General features: G+C 39.5%; 1 protein-coding gene across 2 annotated transcripts in view; it reads right to left on the reverse strand.

Annotated features, from left to right (window-relative positions):
- PCDH11X (protocadherin 11 X-linked) overlaps positions 1-16,570 on the reverse strand; it is a 508,536-nt gene that overhangs the window by 248,238 nt on the left and 243,728 nt on the right. For both annotated transcript variants that reach the window (XM_027800892.2, XM_014277458.3), the window contains one exon: positions 12,983-13,054. In XM_027800892.2, coding sequence (XP_027656693.1) covers positions 12,983-13,054 — 72 coding nt within the window. The remainder of the gene's footprint in view (positions 1-12,982; positions 13,055-16,570) is intronic.

Consider the following 16,570-nt stretch of genomic DNA (forward strand, 5'->3'; position numbering starts at 1 on the left):
TGTCTCTGAGTGTGGAGATACGGAAGAGGGAGTTAAAGACTGCATGGGAACAGTGCAGAAGACAGGCAGGGGGAAATCTAACAGCAATTTTTCTGCTTCAGGAAAGCGCACTAGGCAATGTTTTTAAGATGTTTCTTAAAAGCAAAGCCCCACCTCCTCTTTAGGAAGATAACTAGGAACTGTCTTTCATCTCACTGTTCAGTAGTTTGGTAAGGGCAGGAACAATACACAAATCACTTAAGCAGCTGAGTTAAATCACGTTTGTTTGCAAAACTGAAAATCTGTCAGGGTCTGAGTACTGTTTTGTAAGATATCATTAATGGATTTGTAGCCCACGGAATAAATATCACTAGGAAGTAAAGTAATATTTGAGGAATATGTGAGAAGCAACTACTTCATATGTTGGAAAAGAATTCTTCAGTAAGTGCCCATCTCACAGCTCTTGCAAGCATTTCCCAGCTCCTTCTATTAGCTCTCTCTAGGTAGTTCCAGCATGCGGATTTATTCCTTATAAAGATTGGTTTATGTTCTGAGGGTCAAAAATCAGTTTTTCTCATTCAGGGAAAGTGCTATAAAAAAACTTGATAGAGAAGTTGCCCGAACAGAGTGCAGTTGTCAGGCACGACTGGCTTACTTTACAATGGCTAGCAAGAGAGATTCATTCCTTCTAAGGAGAAAACAGCATTTTTCCATTAAGTGAACTCTTGTATAATACAGCAGCATATCTCTGCTGCTCAGAGTCTACACAATACTTGCTATCCATGTTTCCAACCGAGTTGTTTACTTTCGCTCAAACCCTCAACTTGGCAGAGCTTGTGAACAGACTGCCACTCTGCCGAGCACAGTTGCACAAATATGAAAGAAAGAAGCAATTCAGAAGGAAGTACATCTGAAAGGAGATAAAATAGTGATGGCATGATTATTTTTATTTTATCAAGTTGCTGTAAAACTGCCAAGCCCAGAAGCCTACCATTTTAGCTGTGTTCTGAAAAATAAATGAATAAAGCAACTTAGTCCCTTTCAATGCTCCTGCTTAAAAAAAAAAAGTTCAGATGCTTCTGAGTCACAACACTTGTAAATCCTGAAATAGAAGGAATGAAACAGATCATAAAGCATCATTACTTTAACTTAAACAAAGACCTGTGTGTTAGACATATATATGAAAGCAGTTACAAGAAAAAACAATCAGAATTTAAAAGCACCAAGAACCTTGTTCTCGCTGAGACCTGCCTGCCTTGTCCCATCACCTCACAGGCAGGTTGCTGAACAGGAAAATAAAATCGGTGGATACAAATCATAAGGATCCACTGTGGATAGCAAAGGTTTTATGGATCGTGAGAAGTGACCCTTAAAGTTCAAAATCAAAATCTGGAAGAAGAAAATTGTAACTTGCACATGACAGAGAATCACTTTAAAGACCATGTTTTCCTATAGAGAAAAGTGGAAGAAAAGAAGAACAGAAAGCCAGCGAAACACACGAGAATGGACAAACAACTTTAGCATTCATCTTTGATTAAAGAGAGTGCACTTCTTTTCAGAAAAGGAAAAGAAACCTACCCAATTTTCTAGAGGTCTTAAGTAACGGCATTCTCAAAACAAAAGAAGTCACCAGTTTTATACTGCAGGGTTTTTTCCACAAAACAATGAGACACAATTTGCATAAAGTTAGCAAACAGAAAAACGAGGTTTACTCCGTGCGTTTCTGTCACTTTGCTTACACCGATTACGGGCAAGGCCCACCACTGACACACCTGTTGAAACAACCCTACAGTCTGTGGAAGGCTGCCTAGGCAGCTACAGATGTGTGAAGTGAGAGAGAGCAAAATACATAAAAAGGCTGAATCCATGTTAGAAGCATTCCGTACTGCATGTTGATCCATCAGTTCTGGCCATTATCCTGATGAAAAGCCATCACAAACCACCGTAAGTGTAAGATGTACATCCAAGCTGTGGGCCACACAACATGCTCCCTACACTTCCCACTCTCTAACTGGTCAGTGCTGCTATGGGTTCAGCCTGTGTTTCTTTCCCAGTAAAACCAGGGACTGGATGCTCCCAGTCCACCTTTGAATTGCACGGGAATACCTGGAAAGCTGTTCAAGATCCTCCAGCAAACATACGTATTGCATTAAACATACAGAATAAAGAAGACAGTATTTTATCATGTTATCTGAACGACAAACCCAAGAACTGCAGCAATTTGTAGAGTGAGAACGTAAGTGTAGAGTAGAACCAGATAAACAACCCAGTACTAAAAATGTCCCTCTATAGTAAATCCTCAGGAAATTGTTAGTGCTTCAGATTAGGACGATACTGCCCTGAACATCCTGAACTGCAAAAATGAGCAACTGGAACTAACCTTGGCCATTGCAATAACTCATTACAGGCACCTCAGGAGAAGAAGTTTCCACAAGTGGTGGCAACCTGACTATTTAATGTGAATCTTTGCCCAAGAGTGAAGAGGAATTTAGAATAAAATCCCGAGGGAGAATGGCAGCACAAAGAGAGGGCATGACAAATAAAACAAAGTGCAATTTCTCTTGGTTCACAGTTTACACCATCCATATCGCAGCCCTATAGTGAAATTCATCACATTACAAAGTACTGTGTTGCTGGTGAAAATTTATGGATTTAAACCCAAAGCAGTAGAATATGCATCTTTTCAGAGATGATGAATTCTACTACAAACACCAACCACTGTCATAGTGTTTGCAACATTAATTAATTCCTTTCTGGGTCTGAGCTACTTGTAATATCTGTTAAGAGTTAGAAAAAACAGCATAATGCACAACAATTCTTTTTTGCTATCATGTGGTATTTGAGAAAGCACAGAGGTATTTCAAAACAAAGTAAAAATGTAAAGTTTTGTTCATAATTTTCCAAACAACAGTCCTGGTCTGGTCTGCAGCATCATCTACTATCTGGAACCTGGCATTCTTTTCTAATGGTATTTTCCCTAATATAACTTCATGAATGAATATAAATTTTGCAAATTTGTTTATAAAACCATGGAAAAATGTTGTAGGAGCCTTCCAAATGAAGTTTATACATAGGAAGAATTATACATACCAAAAAACTACCTGCCATCATCAGAGTTAGCTGCTAAACAAAGGTATTTTCATTTCTAAGAGAGGAGAAATACTGTATTATACAAATCTATTTTAGGTATCTTCAGACTTAGCACACGCACCCTGTTTGTCATCTGTGTCTTTTCCAGCAGGCAGACTGCAGGCTGGGTACACCATTTCAGTGGCCATTGATTCAAGGCCACCACCACCTTTTTGAGACTCCCTGTAATTTGCCTCCAACCGTTACAAAAGCTTGTGCTGCTGGAAGATGACAGAGCAGGCTCAGTCAGATGGACAAAATGGCTTGGAATCATATGGCTTGAAAATCAGTAAGTTCACCTGCTTTGCAGGGATACAAGATGGGAGAACATGCGACATGAGATCTGGAAAGTCTTATTTGTTGAACTAATAATGACAGGACACAATGGCTTCCCTGCACATTGCACAGACACTTCAATGTAGCTGATGGGGCACATGCAAGGTGGTTGGGTGGCCAGGTTGGGCTGCAACATTCCCAACTCAGCAGCAGAATTCGTAATCAAAAGCTATCAGAATAGGCAAAACCTCCACAATTCCTTCCCCCTTCCTATCCCTATTTTGCAATCCCTTTTAGATGAAGGTAAGCAAAAACCTTAACAAGAAGCACTGCACAATGTTGCTTGCCAGCAAGCCCATGAGGCACTGCTTGAGGAGCAAGAAGTGTTGGTCTCCAAGGCCAGTGCTGCTCTGGGTTAAAAAACCTCAACACGGGCACTGTCAGCGGCAGAGCACCCAGCCACTCTGAGTGGGCACCTGTCTCCTCACACTAATTAATACACATGCTGTAAATGCTGAATATAATGTGATAATTTTCCCTTATATGCCTTGTTATTTATTGGATTCTTTCTCAAAGGCAGATGGAGAGAACAGTGGTGTTAATCTCATCCGGGATTCAAATGGATACATAATATCCGTTACCTTCGAGCCACTGGGGCACCAAGTTTGAGTGTACTTGCTTCATATGCAATGATTTGTAGCCAAAAAATTAATTATCCCATAAAATATCCTTCAAGAAGAACAACTGATTTCACAGCTCAGAAACCAATTGAGAGGGTAAGTGACTTGGCAACAGCAACCCAGAGCCACCGCCTCCACTACGGACACGCAACAATAATCCTATAACTTAATGGACTGGTGCAATACCTCATTTCAGTTACCTACATTCAGTCCAAAACTATTTTCAACATTCAGATACATCAACTGTAGTTTGGTCAGTGTGCACTAGGGGCCCTAACAGCATTCGTGAATAATCTGTCCCTCTTACCTGAAAGCTAATACTGGGTTTCGGTCTTCTTCCATTATGATCAATAGTAAAGCAAGTGTTCAGCGTTAGAGAATCATGACCCCAGGATGGACGCCTCCAGGTGAGCAGCTCACATGATGCATCTGGTGTCTACTTCTGCTATTGCCTGTGACAAGACTTGCTGGCAGTGACTGTGTTTAATATCCAGCAACATAAAATTTGCACGGCTCATTCATCAGGACGGAAGATATTATTAAACACTGTGAAAGTTTACAGTAATAAAAATCCAATCAACCAACAACCAACAACAAAAGACACTACCACCAAATAAAACCCACCACCACCAAGAAAAAAACATTAAAATTTTCCTAAAAGTATAGTGTGGAGAAGAAAAATCTCAGAAAATTAAGAGACAGTTGAAAGCCCACCACTTCCAAAAGCTTTCCCTCACTCACTCTTCAAAGGTCCACGCTGATGCCAATGTGATTTTTAAGGTTTAAAACAGAAGACCAGAAAGGTTTTATTATGTTCATGCTTTCTGAAAGCCTTTCAGACCACTTCTCTTACTCTGGGATGCATAAATACATCCGCCAGCTGCAGCGGCGCAGAGGATGGGTCTGTTCCCACTTTACATCACAGCTAACTGCGCTGCGAGTGAGGGCCAGCTGGACACTGGAAAAATGGACACCTCAATGAATCATGTCTCATTTATGTTTTCTGCTTTAAGATTTATGCATGTTGAGCACCGCTCAGAGCAAGTAAGTTACAGTCCAATGCAACTTAATGATTTTGCTACTTGGTGATTTCTCCTAAATAATGGGGACATCTCCGCTTTCTCGCCAAATGGGGGTGATGGCAGAAGAAATACTGTGAGGAGGAAAGCCGTTCTGAGCCTCCCCATAGATAACTAAAGGCACCTCAAAGACCTTATCTACATTTTCTGAAAGCAGGTCTGTGGTGATTTACTTAGACGCTGACAGGGCTTTCCGCATCTCACGAGATGAAGGAATAGCTGTCTACCTGCCCTTTTTAAATACTGTCATTGGATATTTCACTACTGAGTACCCCATCTCCTCCAACTCAGCATATGGTAATGGAGAATAAATCAACTGCCTGCATCGAGCAGTACAGCTCCCTCCTGTAGCTCCAGCGTGACGCACACTGAGAGCAGGCTTTCTGGGGTTACCTGTTTTCATGCACACTGGGCTAAATTTGCAGGTGATGCTCTACAGCTGAGCTCCCCACTCCTCTTACCAATTATTTTCTCATTTACACTGCTGCTCAAGTCTGTAATAACAACATTGACATGTCAGAAGCAAGAGGAAGGAAAAGATTTAACAGCATGAGCCAAAGAAATTAGGCAGACAACATTGCTGGCATGGTGGCGAAAAAAAAAAAAAAACCAACCAAACCACAACCGAAAAAAAACAACCACGAAAAGATGTTCTTTAAAGTCTCAGTGAATGACTTAGAAAAGATTTAAATATTTGATGGTAGCAAGGACCTGAAACCTTTACTGTCCCCAGCTTTGCACTCAGCACCTTTGACATTTGGGTTCTGAAAATACATGTAACAATCTGACAAACACACAACTGCTTCTCCTCAGAGGTACAACCACCGAAGTGACTGCCCTTCTGCTTCTGCACAGCTGAATGCCTGAAAATGGACCTTGCAAACTGTATGGGAACTGTCTGTAGAGTTCTCTTTCAATTAACAGAACTGTAGCTTAGGTCAAATTGAGAGTTTTTGATCCTAGAGTCATGAACTGGTCTGGAAAACAGACAAACTTAAATGAAATGGGAATTTTTCCTGCCTTTGTAATTGTCTCCCCTGCTGAAATCAATAGCAAATTCAGTGCTCACAACTCTGGTATCCTGCTTTTTATTTTTCCTTATTTTCTCCAAGTGACTTTTCAGCTACATTAGCTACTAACTCCCAATGCTCATATGCTATGAAAACACTAGATCTTGGGGGAAAAAAATGTATTTATATATGTATTTATATAAAGCCTGTTAAATACACCAAAATCTTACTAGAGCAATAAAAAGAGAGGTCTTCCTTTTGGCTAGGTTATCTTAGCAACCTACTTAATGTATTTATATATGTATTTATATAAAGCCTGTTAAATACACCAAAATCTTACTAGAGCAATAAAAAGAGAGGTCTTCCTTTTGGCTAGGTTATCTTAGCAACCTACTTTACTACAAAGTCTTTATTTAATTATAATTTAGTTTTTATTTGCTAAGATCTTGTAATTACACTCCACTTCTTTTTAATTTAGAGTTTAATAGTCCCAGTGGCCCAATACATGCTGATACACTGTTTTATATATGGCATGTTGGTATTCTTCTATTCCATATTAACCGGAAAAATCAGGGAAAACAATCACTAGACAGGAAATGGTTAATGCCCATTTCCACTTAATAAATTGCCTTTCCATTAAGTGCCTTTCCAGAGCCGTACCCTGACTTCTGGATGCATTAGTTGTTAGAATGTCAGGAATACTTTACAGATTATAACCCTGAAACACAGCAAAACTGAAATACTGCTGCTATCTGTGAGAAGCCAGGTTTGTACCTTTTGGCTGCCAGGTCCTGCACTAGCTGCTGCTGGAAAGATTAAGTGTTTATAAAGGTATCCACTGTAATTATTTTCAAAGTGCAATAATGAGTGTGGTTTTTTCCTTAAGTTTCTTAATGAAATACTATTTTGTTCCTGCTGGTAATCAATTTAGACCAAAGCAACTCTCTGCTTCCAGTTGCCTTCTAGCTTGTCAGACCTCCATTTTAAGAAACACCCACCCCACCCCCCCACCCCCCCAAGTTTTAAGGTTGCAGTGTTCAAAAAGAGTTGAGATATTTATGCAGGCAATTCTAATTGTATTTAGAATCCCTGCACCTTCTACTCAGATGTGGATTTTTATTTTTAAAATTTATCAAGTTTTTTTGTGTTAGAATTTGGGATTTAAAACTAAAGTTCCATTTAAATAAGAAATATACCTGAGGTATATGTAAATTTCAGGCAACAAATAAAATGGGAATATTTTGAGCACAGAGATTCTAAACATTAAATATAAGCAGGGTATAACTGGACTGCATAGATCTATTTAGGTGACTGGTTTGTATCTAAGCTGAAGACACCAAATCAGAAATAAAGTTTCAGTTCCATTCTGACTTTCAGTGATAGGAATCCTGAAGGCTGAAGCTGTGAGCTAAGTAAACAGAGCACACCAGGACTTCATGAAAAATAACTCAGCTCCCACCAACTGTGGGAACATAATACGCACAGGATTCTTAATAGTTGCTTCTCTTCAAATATTTAACCATGGTTGTTAATATTTCTTCCTAATGTAAGATACCCTGTTTATAATTTTTTAAAAAAGAAAACTATTTTATTTTTGACACTTTTTATAACAAGATAAAAACACAAGCAATATTGCAATATATCTCACTGTTCAGTAAAATCGGGGTCTATACTAAGGAGCTTAATAATACGCATTAGAAGCATAGTAGAGAACATGTTGGGTGATATTTATTATCAGCAGCTCCTCGCCTGCATGCAGGAGGTGGACTCACTGCGTCCCTTCCCAGGGTGGCAGGCGAGGGGAAGGAGGAGAGTGGCCAGCTCACCTAATGAGACGTCTCTGTCGGAGGGGGCTTGGAGACTTCTCTCTCCAAAAGTCTCTTTCTTGCATACTGAGGGGGAAAGTGTGTATGCAGATTAGAGTACAAAACTGATGAAAAGAACAAGAAGTACTGCACATGGCTCTTGCCGGGTGTTTAGGGGGAACCAGAATTACATGACTTGATTTACTTTACAAAAACTGATTAGTAAACCCCCCCCGTGGATTTCTTAACTATACTGTGGAGGGATATAAGATTAGTGTAGCAATTCCCATCGTCAAACGTATTTACTGTTAAAATATTGGATTAGTGATGTTGTTATCCACTGTTCCAAGATTATAAAGTGATTCTTTAAAATTCAGCAGAAAAATACTATACTCTATCATTTGCAATTAGATTTCGGTCTGAGTGTTTTTCCCTTTCCACAAGAAGTAATTCTGCTTAAAAGGAAAAAAAAAAACCAACCCAAAACCAATACCCAAAACGTGCAAATCACACAAACAAAGAGAAAATAAAACTACAGATGCAAAAGAGGCAACAAATTATTTTCCACTTCTGCTTTTGAAGAGATAAAAATGGTTGCACTTGGTCCATATCTCTACTGCTCCTGCTTGACACGCTCCTTGCTGTGGCAATGCACCACTATCACACCAGGTGCCAATAAAGCCATGTTGGTGGGAGATGTTGCTTATTTGTAGGACATATGTGAATAGGCACTACCTGAGTGTTGAAAAATCTGAGTCCTTGGATATTCAACCCTCACAGAGAACTTTGAGAAGAGCTGTAAACCTTGAGGGTCATCATTGTCTGGGTTTCTAGTTACAACGTGGACTGTGAAAGAGGAAGAGCATGAGGAAAGCGGATAAATAAATGTTTTCATTAAAGTAATTATGCTACATTTGGGCCAGGAAAATTAATGCAAGTGTACTCTGGCTTTTTAATCTTTGTCTTAAGTGAATGAGAGCATTTGGGAGTTCTTACAATTAATAAACAAATAAAAAGCTACAGCACTAATCGAACAGTTCTAGGAATCACTTCTATGCAGTATTTCAGGCAGACAGATAATAGATAGTAATGTAACAGTCACCAAAAAAAAAAAAAAAAAAAAAGACAAAAGTTTTAAGTTTTAAATAAGAAACAGTCTGCAACTGAAGAGTGGGAGTTTTGCTGTGTCTGCCATAGTGGCAAACCTCACTATTTGCCACTATTTCAGTTTTATGAGTTTGCCTCCTCATAATTTAGAATAACAAAGCCATTAGTTTCTGCATCAGAATCATCATGACCAATATTATTTCATGCTGTTAACACACAAAATTCAGATTTCAAAACACTGTCAACAAGTTCAAAAATTTAAACAATTACAGATTACTTTGATTTTAAATTGTCTTGTTTCTAACTGACTATAAAAATAGAGGCTATAAATATGTAATCTTAACTGCACTAGCTATGTACAGCCTTGACAGGGTTTATCAGCTAAATGTTTAATCAGGAAAAGCAGCAAAAAAAGCATAACCACAGGAATACATGGTATTTAGCATTTAAATAAAGCTTGTAAACCGATGACAAGTCTATTTGGGCAACTACTACCACACATGTTCCTTATCTGCAAAGGTCTTGTCCCAAATTTATCGGAACGAGTCTCTCATACTTTATTTTCCAGGCGGTAACATCAGTTTCCACTCATTGAGTCCACAGAAAAAGATACAGAAAACTGCAAGTTAAAAGGCATGGCCATGAAAAAGAACTCCCATGTTGTCAATGTCATATTGCTCCAGGAACTTATTAAACCACAGTCAAAAAAAACCCGAAAAAAACAAAGCAGTAAAGACAGGAACAAACCCTACCACCATCGAATAAGAAACGAGCCTGACAAAGCATCACAGTTCTTCATTTTTGTTTGATCCAACAGTTCAGTTTCAAAATTTTTAGCTACCTGGCTGCTTCCAAGATGAAACCTTGAACAAAGGCGGCAAATGAGAGCCACGACAGTCCATACGACATAAAGCCTTCCCTCCATCTGCACAAAAAGCACCATTTCATGTTTCCCCCAGACTATAACATCTGTGTGAAATCGCCCGACCGCTAACAGGTACCAGGTTCTGACCTGGTGATACCAGGGGCCAGATGTGGTACTTTCTGCTTCACTGACCGTTTGGCCCTGGACACTGAAACTGTGCTTTCAGCTATTTCATCCACTTTCTCTCTTGATAAAACACATCCCACAGCAGCTCTCAACACTGAACAGCAGTAAGTGGCCCAAGAAAATGTAATGATTTTTTTTACTGCTATTATTAAGTAGATAAAAGTAGAGAGTCTCTCCCTTTGAGGTGCAGGGGAGGGGGAATCAGAACACCTTCATGTAAATACCACCTTTTTGTAAATAGGAGTTGGTTTTACTCATGGTTCATTGTAGCAGCTTTTAGATGTATTTCTCCTCCTTTTAGAGTTGGGAACCATTTGCTTTATGAGCACCATTTGGATCATTTGCTTGTTGCTCATAAAATAGACAAAGCTTTTATCCATGCCATGAATTTTTACTCACTTTATACAAAATATCTAAGGAGGGATTTACAGGGGCCAGAATTACATCCATGAAAGAATTAACATCTAATTTAATTTTCTGCTACAGTAATGGTTCCAGCAGTTTTTGATTTTGTTGATTACATTTATTCTCTCCACAAAATAAAAAAAAACATATTGGTGTTAGTTTCTTTGTACGTTATTTAAAAAAAAATAAATGATTTTTTTTCTGCAAAAATGAATAGGAATGACAAAAGCATTTCATACATTCTAATCTGCGTAGTTACTAAGTAAAGCAGTGGCAAACACAGCTTTCAGAAGTGCTCCAACAGCACAGCACAGCAATGGGCTGTGTATGCGGGAAGAACAATGATTCTCACCAGCACTGGGACAGTGCAACTGAGTATTTCTTTGACAGCGCTGCTGGCAACAGTCACACAAGCCACCAAAGTGGTTGCAAAAGCTCACCTCTGTCACCCACGTTCGTGAACCAGAGCCTCCCTAAACAACCACCACAGGACTGAGCTGCTTCAACTCCTCTTCTCACAACTCAGCAGCCAAAATTCTCTCCTGTGCCAACCAACTACAGCCCAGCCCTAATGCCAAGCTCTCTGCCTGCTCTGCAGCACATGCTGTAGGCAAGGAAACGGGAGGAGCCTGTTAGCCCTCCCTTAATGATTCATCAGCTGCTTTGCAGTAACTGCCGGAACGAAGCACTTCCCTCAACAGTTTTGTTCTCGCACATAAAGAGTGACTGTCTATTAGTAGCTATGGACCACAGGCCGTAGCAAGCTCCTGTGGTGCTGCACATAAACATTACTGATTGCAGACAGAGATCAATGCAGTCTTAACTATTGTGATTAGCAGCTGCCTGGGTAGAGGTGTTTGGAGGTTTGGCCATGCAGCAGCTGGAGACAGGCATGGCACAAGCACACCTGGGAGCCTTTTATATAAGAAAGAGGGAAGATCCTGTGTTTTGGAGAGTAAGAGCTGAGAGATACCCCTACGATACAAGGCTTACATGTTTACAGGTAACTATCTTCTTTCTCTATGTAGAGATGCACAGACACAGATACCCTGTATTTGTGATTACAGTGAGGAATTTACCATTTGTGAGTTACTATAATCACTCGTATAGATTTTACCATGAAAGCCGGCACAGGTAGCATTGCAACTAATACAAAGAATGCACTCAAGCATGAACAAAGGTAGCAGTAACAGACAGGTGGATTTTTATTTTATTATATTTTTTTATTTTTACTTCTGAATTCCTATGCTGTGTCTGCCACATGCTTCTGAAGCAAACATGCCTCTAGAACAAGCCTAAGTTCCAAGATTCATATATGTAGTTTGTAAAAACTAGAGACTAAATTGGAGACTATTTGTTTGGGCGGAGTGCTTACAGTCTGAAAATATGAGGCAGAGCCTACACAGGCTGCAGTCACACTGTAATTACTGATCAGAGGTTGCTGCCTCTGCCTCGTTCTCTCTGTCTTTGCCAGGAAACTCTCAGCTTGGCCATTACAGCTATAGATTCACTGCTGCCTTTAGCAACAGGTGAACCCTGCAAAGCAGAGGTAGGTGTTTCTGTCAGGAAGAGGTACCATGCCATATGAATCACAGATGTGATAGCTGCTGAAGGAAAAATGCCCCCTCCGACCCCAACCCATAAAAAGCAGCGATCTTCCCCTAGGAATCTGCAGAAGCAGCTTGACTCTCCCCATTGGCCTTCCCGGCACCCTACTTCATCCCAGCCCCACTCCAGCGCCTTCTCTTGTACAGAACCAATCCTTGTCCTTGGAACAGCAACAGCCAGTTTCACCTACACTATAAACTGTTTTTTTCCTTCCCTCCAGTCACCTCTGAAGCTGCACATTTCGGTGTGCAGTACAGTACACTGAAACACGGGCAATAAACAGCAAAAATGGCTTTGAACTCCTGCATGTAAAAAATTTACAATAACTGAATTGCTCAAGTAAGTACAAAAGTGCAAGGCCAAAACTTCCAAACCCACTTTGCATTAAGGAAGAATGCATATTAATAACCCCATTTCTGTAGCTCTTCTTGCATGATTAAGCATTGCTTATTTTTTCGTTAAATCCTTATGATGAAAGGGTTGATCCTTCAAACCTTCCTCCCAAAATTACAAACTTCCACAAAGTTATTTTCTACACCAGGAGACACTCAGAGTTTATTGACACTCCATTCAAAAAGTGGTTTCTTTTTATAAAGTTCTGCACTGTTTTTTAAGCGCATAAAGAATAAAAACTGACAGCAAGATAATCCTGGCACTTCTCCCTTAGAAAAAAGCCGAGACTTCAACTAAAAAGACACTACCAATAGTCTGGGCAGCCAAACACCAAAACAAATAATTTTGACGTGCAATGCCAAGAACTGCAGAGCTACCTGTTGCAGCATTTCCTTAGAACCTCAGATTAATTCTATTAAGAAATACAGAAAACATCACCAGAAAAGTTGTTTCAGCCTACCTGTGGCTGAGTCCAAGGCTCCAAGGCTGTTTCTTTCAAAGGAGTCTGTGGCCTTCCCATTTCTTTTGTGTGCTTTTAGGAGAGAAAAAGTATGCATCAGTTATATGTTCAACCACTCTATCAGCATTCAGCATTAATTTATCTTGGGGGAATAAAACAGTAAAGTATAAAATTAATACAAAAAAATAGTGACATCACGACTGCATACATTTGGAGTAAACTGTAGGTTTGGTATTTTTGCAGCTAAGTAACTTAATTTTTATAGAGTTATTGTAACTTGCAAGGTGTGGGGGTTCAGAATTTCATCTGTGTGTGCTCATAAGAAAACTCAGACAAAAAAATGAAACTATTTGCCAGAAGAGTAAGGTTCAGCAGCAGAATTTCAGAGGGAACTCAACCCAGTTTCTCTGCCGTTTCCTCCTAGGCTGTGAAAGAAGGACATAGACTGCAGTGGAACTAACAAATAGGTGAATTAAATGAAGTATTATATGAAAATTTTTTTAAAGTATGCATTATTTGGCCGGGGAGCCATGTTTTTAGATGAGAGCCCTTGCCTTCCATTAATGCTCATCAGAGCTGGAGCCAGAAGACTGAGTAATTAACCGCTTCTTGTCTCCTCGACTTTACACTACCTTGAAATATTTCAAGATCGACCACAGCAAATCAAAACTCCGTCTCATCAAATAGATTAAAGTAGTCTTCAAAGAAGCAGACTGGGTGACCCTTCACACTTCCCTTGTTTAATATTACCAAAACATCCTGCAATTACTCGTTAATGTCTGTAATTGCTCTGTTTCAATAATAAATACGTAAGATTTTTGAGCACTGGGACTGAGCATTGAATAGCATATTGGCTCCTTTTAATTTTCTCCATATGATTTTCCCAGGGAAGGAATGATACAGATTGCTGCAAAAAATACCGACAAGTCACTCAACTTTTCTTTCTCCCTGCATTATTCTGGTCATAAACTGGAAACACAATCACAAAAAAAGGTCCTCTGTGGAAATAAGCTATGTAAGTAGTGCCAGGAATTTCCTTCTCCTGAAATACATCATCTCTAATGTACTACCCTTTGGATACGTCCTTTGACAAAATGTTATATAAATATTGTCTTATCCAGGTCTCCCATCAGAGTGATCTAAATGCCCATGGAGACTGCAAGGACTGACTGAGAGACGGAGGGATATGCCGTTGGATTTTCTGTCATATATAGTAAAAAATCGCCACTTAAAAGGAAATATTTTTTTAAATACAGAATTTGTGGGCAACTTCAGTTAGCATGGAGCATCCACAGGGCTCAGTTCAAAAACCACCTTATTAAATGGCAATTTTGTTTTGGCAGGTTGGATTGCCTGTAATAATAGATTACAGGCAATCATTTTTACCATTTTTGTTATGTTATAGTTTGGGGTAGCAACAGAACATGACTCACTCTTGAAATAGAACAATAAGTGCATTTCAAAGGAAAAGAGAAATAACCACAGATTTAGTGAATGCTAAACGGAGTTAAAATGAATGCATCTGGAAAGGGAAGGTTGTGTTTTCCATAAATTCAAAAGTACATGTATTCTACCTTATAATCTTTCTTTAAATGTAATAATCAAGCATCAAAGGGACCCAAACACATAATGAAAATTATTAAACATATCAGTTGTGGTGCCAAGATAACATAATAATTCTGTATGGGATAACCTGCTAGGAAGTGACATTAAAAATCACACTATTTCTTGAGAAATAGCTTTCCTTGGAGTTTTACATTAGTTTTTTACACAACATCCAGTGAGTTCTACTTTAGAGCAAAGAGAAAAAGGAAAAAGCAAGCGTATAAGTACACGAAGAAAAGGGACACAAACGTAAATTTAGGTGAGATGATACTTAAAATGTTTGAGTAACACTTGAAACTCATGCTTTAAATCATAGATAGGACTTAATGAAGACTCAAACACCTCTTAACGCTCTTTTTTATAGACTAGCACCTTGTGTTCTTCATTTACTTCCTACTGTTTCCACTACCCAGCACACAAAGAGACCCTTTCACCCCTCCAAAGACAAGTGTCAGAAAGACATGACAAAACAGAGCAAGTTTGAAAACAGAGCAGATTCAGGGGCAACTACTAGTCAGTGAGCAGCCTGCATCCCAGAGCACATGGAAGAAAGAAAAAAACAGCAGTAACTGCTTTCAGCCCCAACAGGCTTTCCACACACAGTACGTATCATCTTTCCAGCTCTCATATCATTTTTACATTGCCATTTCAGAACTAAAGGGATTGAAGTCTAGAAATTAAAGGCCCTAACACGCAGCACAGATCTGATTTGCCATGGAGAACCTGCAAGTGTATTTGCGTTGCCACTTTTCGGTGGAGAAAAACATCTTATGCGTGAGCTGTGACTGCACACAAGATAGCTTACAATGAACCAGCACCTGTCCCACTAACTAGCGGCACATCTGCTGCAGCTTCCACCTCAGCATGCTGCAAAACTCAAATTGTGCAAATACCTGTTCTGAGCTACCTGCTGCTATAGCAATTCTACTTCTAGTATACAAGTTCCCTACTTACCGCTTGCTGAGATAGACACACTTTCTTAATGGATCACCTCACATAAGCAGCACTTATTCACAAGTTCTCCTTTTTCTTTCTTAAAGAAGAACGTGGTAATGACAGACAATCCTCCCGGGAGCTTCTTTCTTCCAGTGCAGATAAAGAAGCTGTTACTAAAAGTGGGGACTTTTTGGAAGCCTTTATCCTTCCATTTTCCTTGAAGCATCTTCCCACAGCTTTCTACAGCTTCTACAACTCCTCTAAAGAAACAACAGAATATGCCCACAGTCTTTTATTTACGTTTCCCCACTTCCTCAATTTGATGTTTAAGTTTCACACATAGAAGAAAATTGTACTCATAATGAGATAAAGATGGAATGATTTCAACCTGGATATTACATTATGGTTTCAGCAGTGCCATTAAAGCTCCCTTAGCTCTTGTACATGCACTGATTACAATTTCGCTAGCAGGCAGGCTTGACTTCTGGAATAAATTAGGTTCTTTTCATGTTTGATGAACCACCTGTCACTTCTGTTACAGCCAACTACTGTTCCACAAGCACAGGGTGTATCCAGACAACTGATTCAGTAGCTACCACTCATTCAACAACTTCAGAGATCTTCCCCCCTCTTTCGGAGTTGAGGGACACTCGTTTTGCTCGAAATTATTACCTGACATCCCATATCGTGGCGCCGGTACAAGCACTAGGGAAGGCAAAAAGAGACAGGAAAATCACATAAGGTCTTGCTGTCTGTAAAATTTTCCTTTATCGCAGTAATCCTTTTTGCCCAGAAGCAAATGCAATACGGTCAACTGCTCCCCAGGGCCAGGCAATCCTGTCTATCCAGAGAAAGTCCATTTTCAGGTATTTTCACTATGAAAGAAGTTTTAGTATGCTGAGTCATCATACAGCCAGTCACATCAGTCTTCCACGTGATCACCTAGAAATTACCCTGATCAATTATGTTAGCAATCAATAAAGTCCAGCATAATGGCCAGGTAGTAAAAAGGTTGTGCACAAAATATTTTGCTGGTATTTGGAATTT

Source organism: Falco cherrug, chromosome 15, assembly GCF_023634085.1.
Source record: "Falco cherrug isolate bFalChe1 chromosome 15, bFalChe1.pri, whole genome shotgun sequence".
Lineage (NCBI taxonomy): Eukaryota > Metazoa > Chordata > Aves > Falconiformes > Falconidae > Falco > Falco cherrug.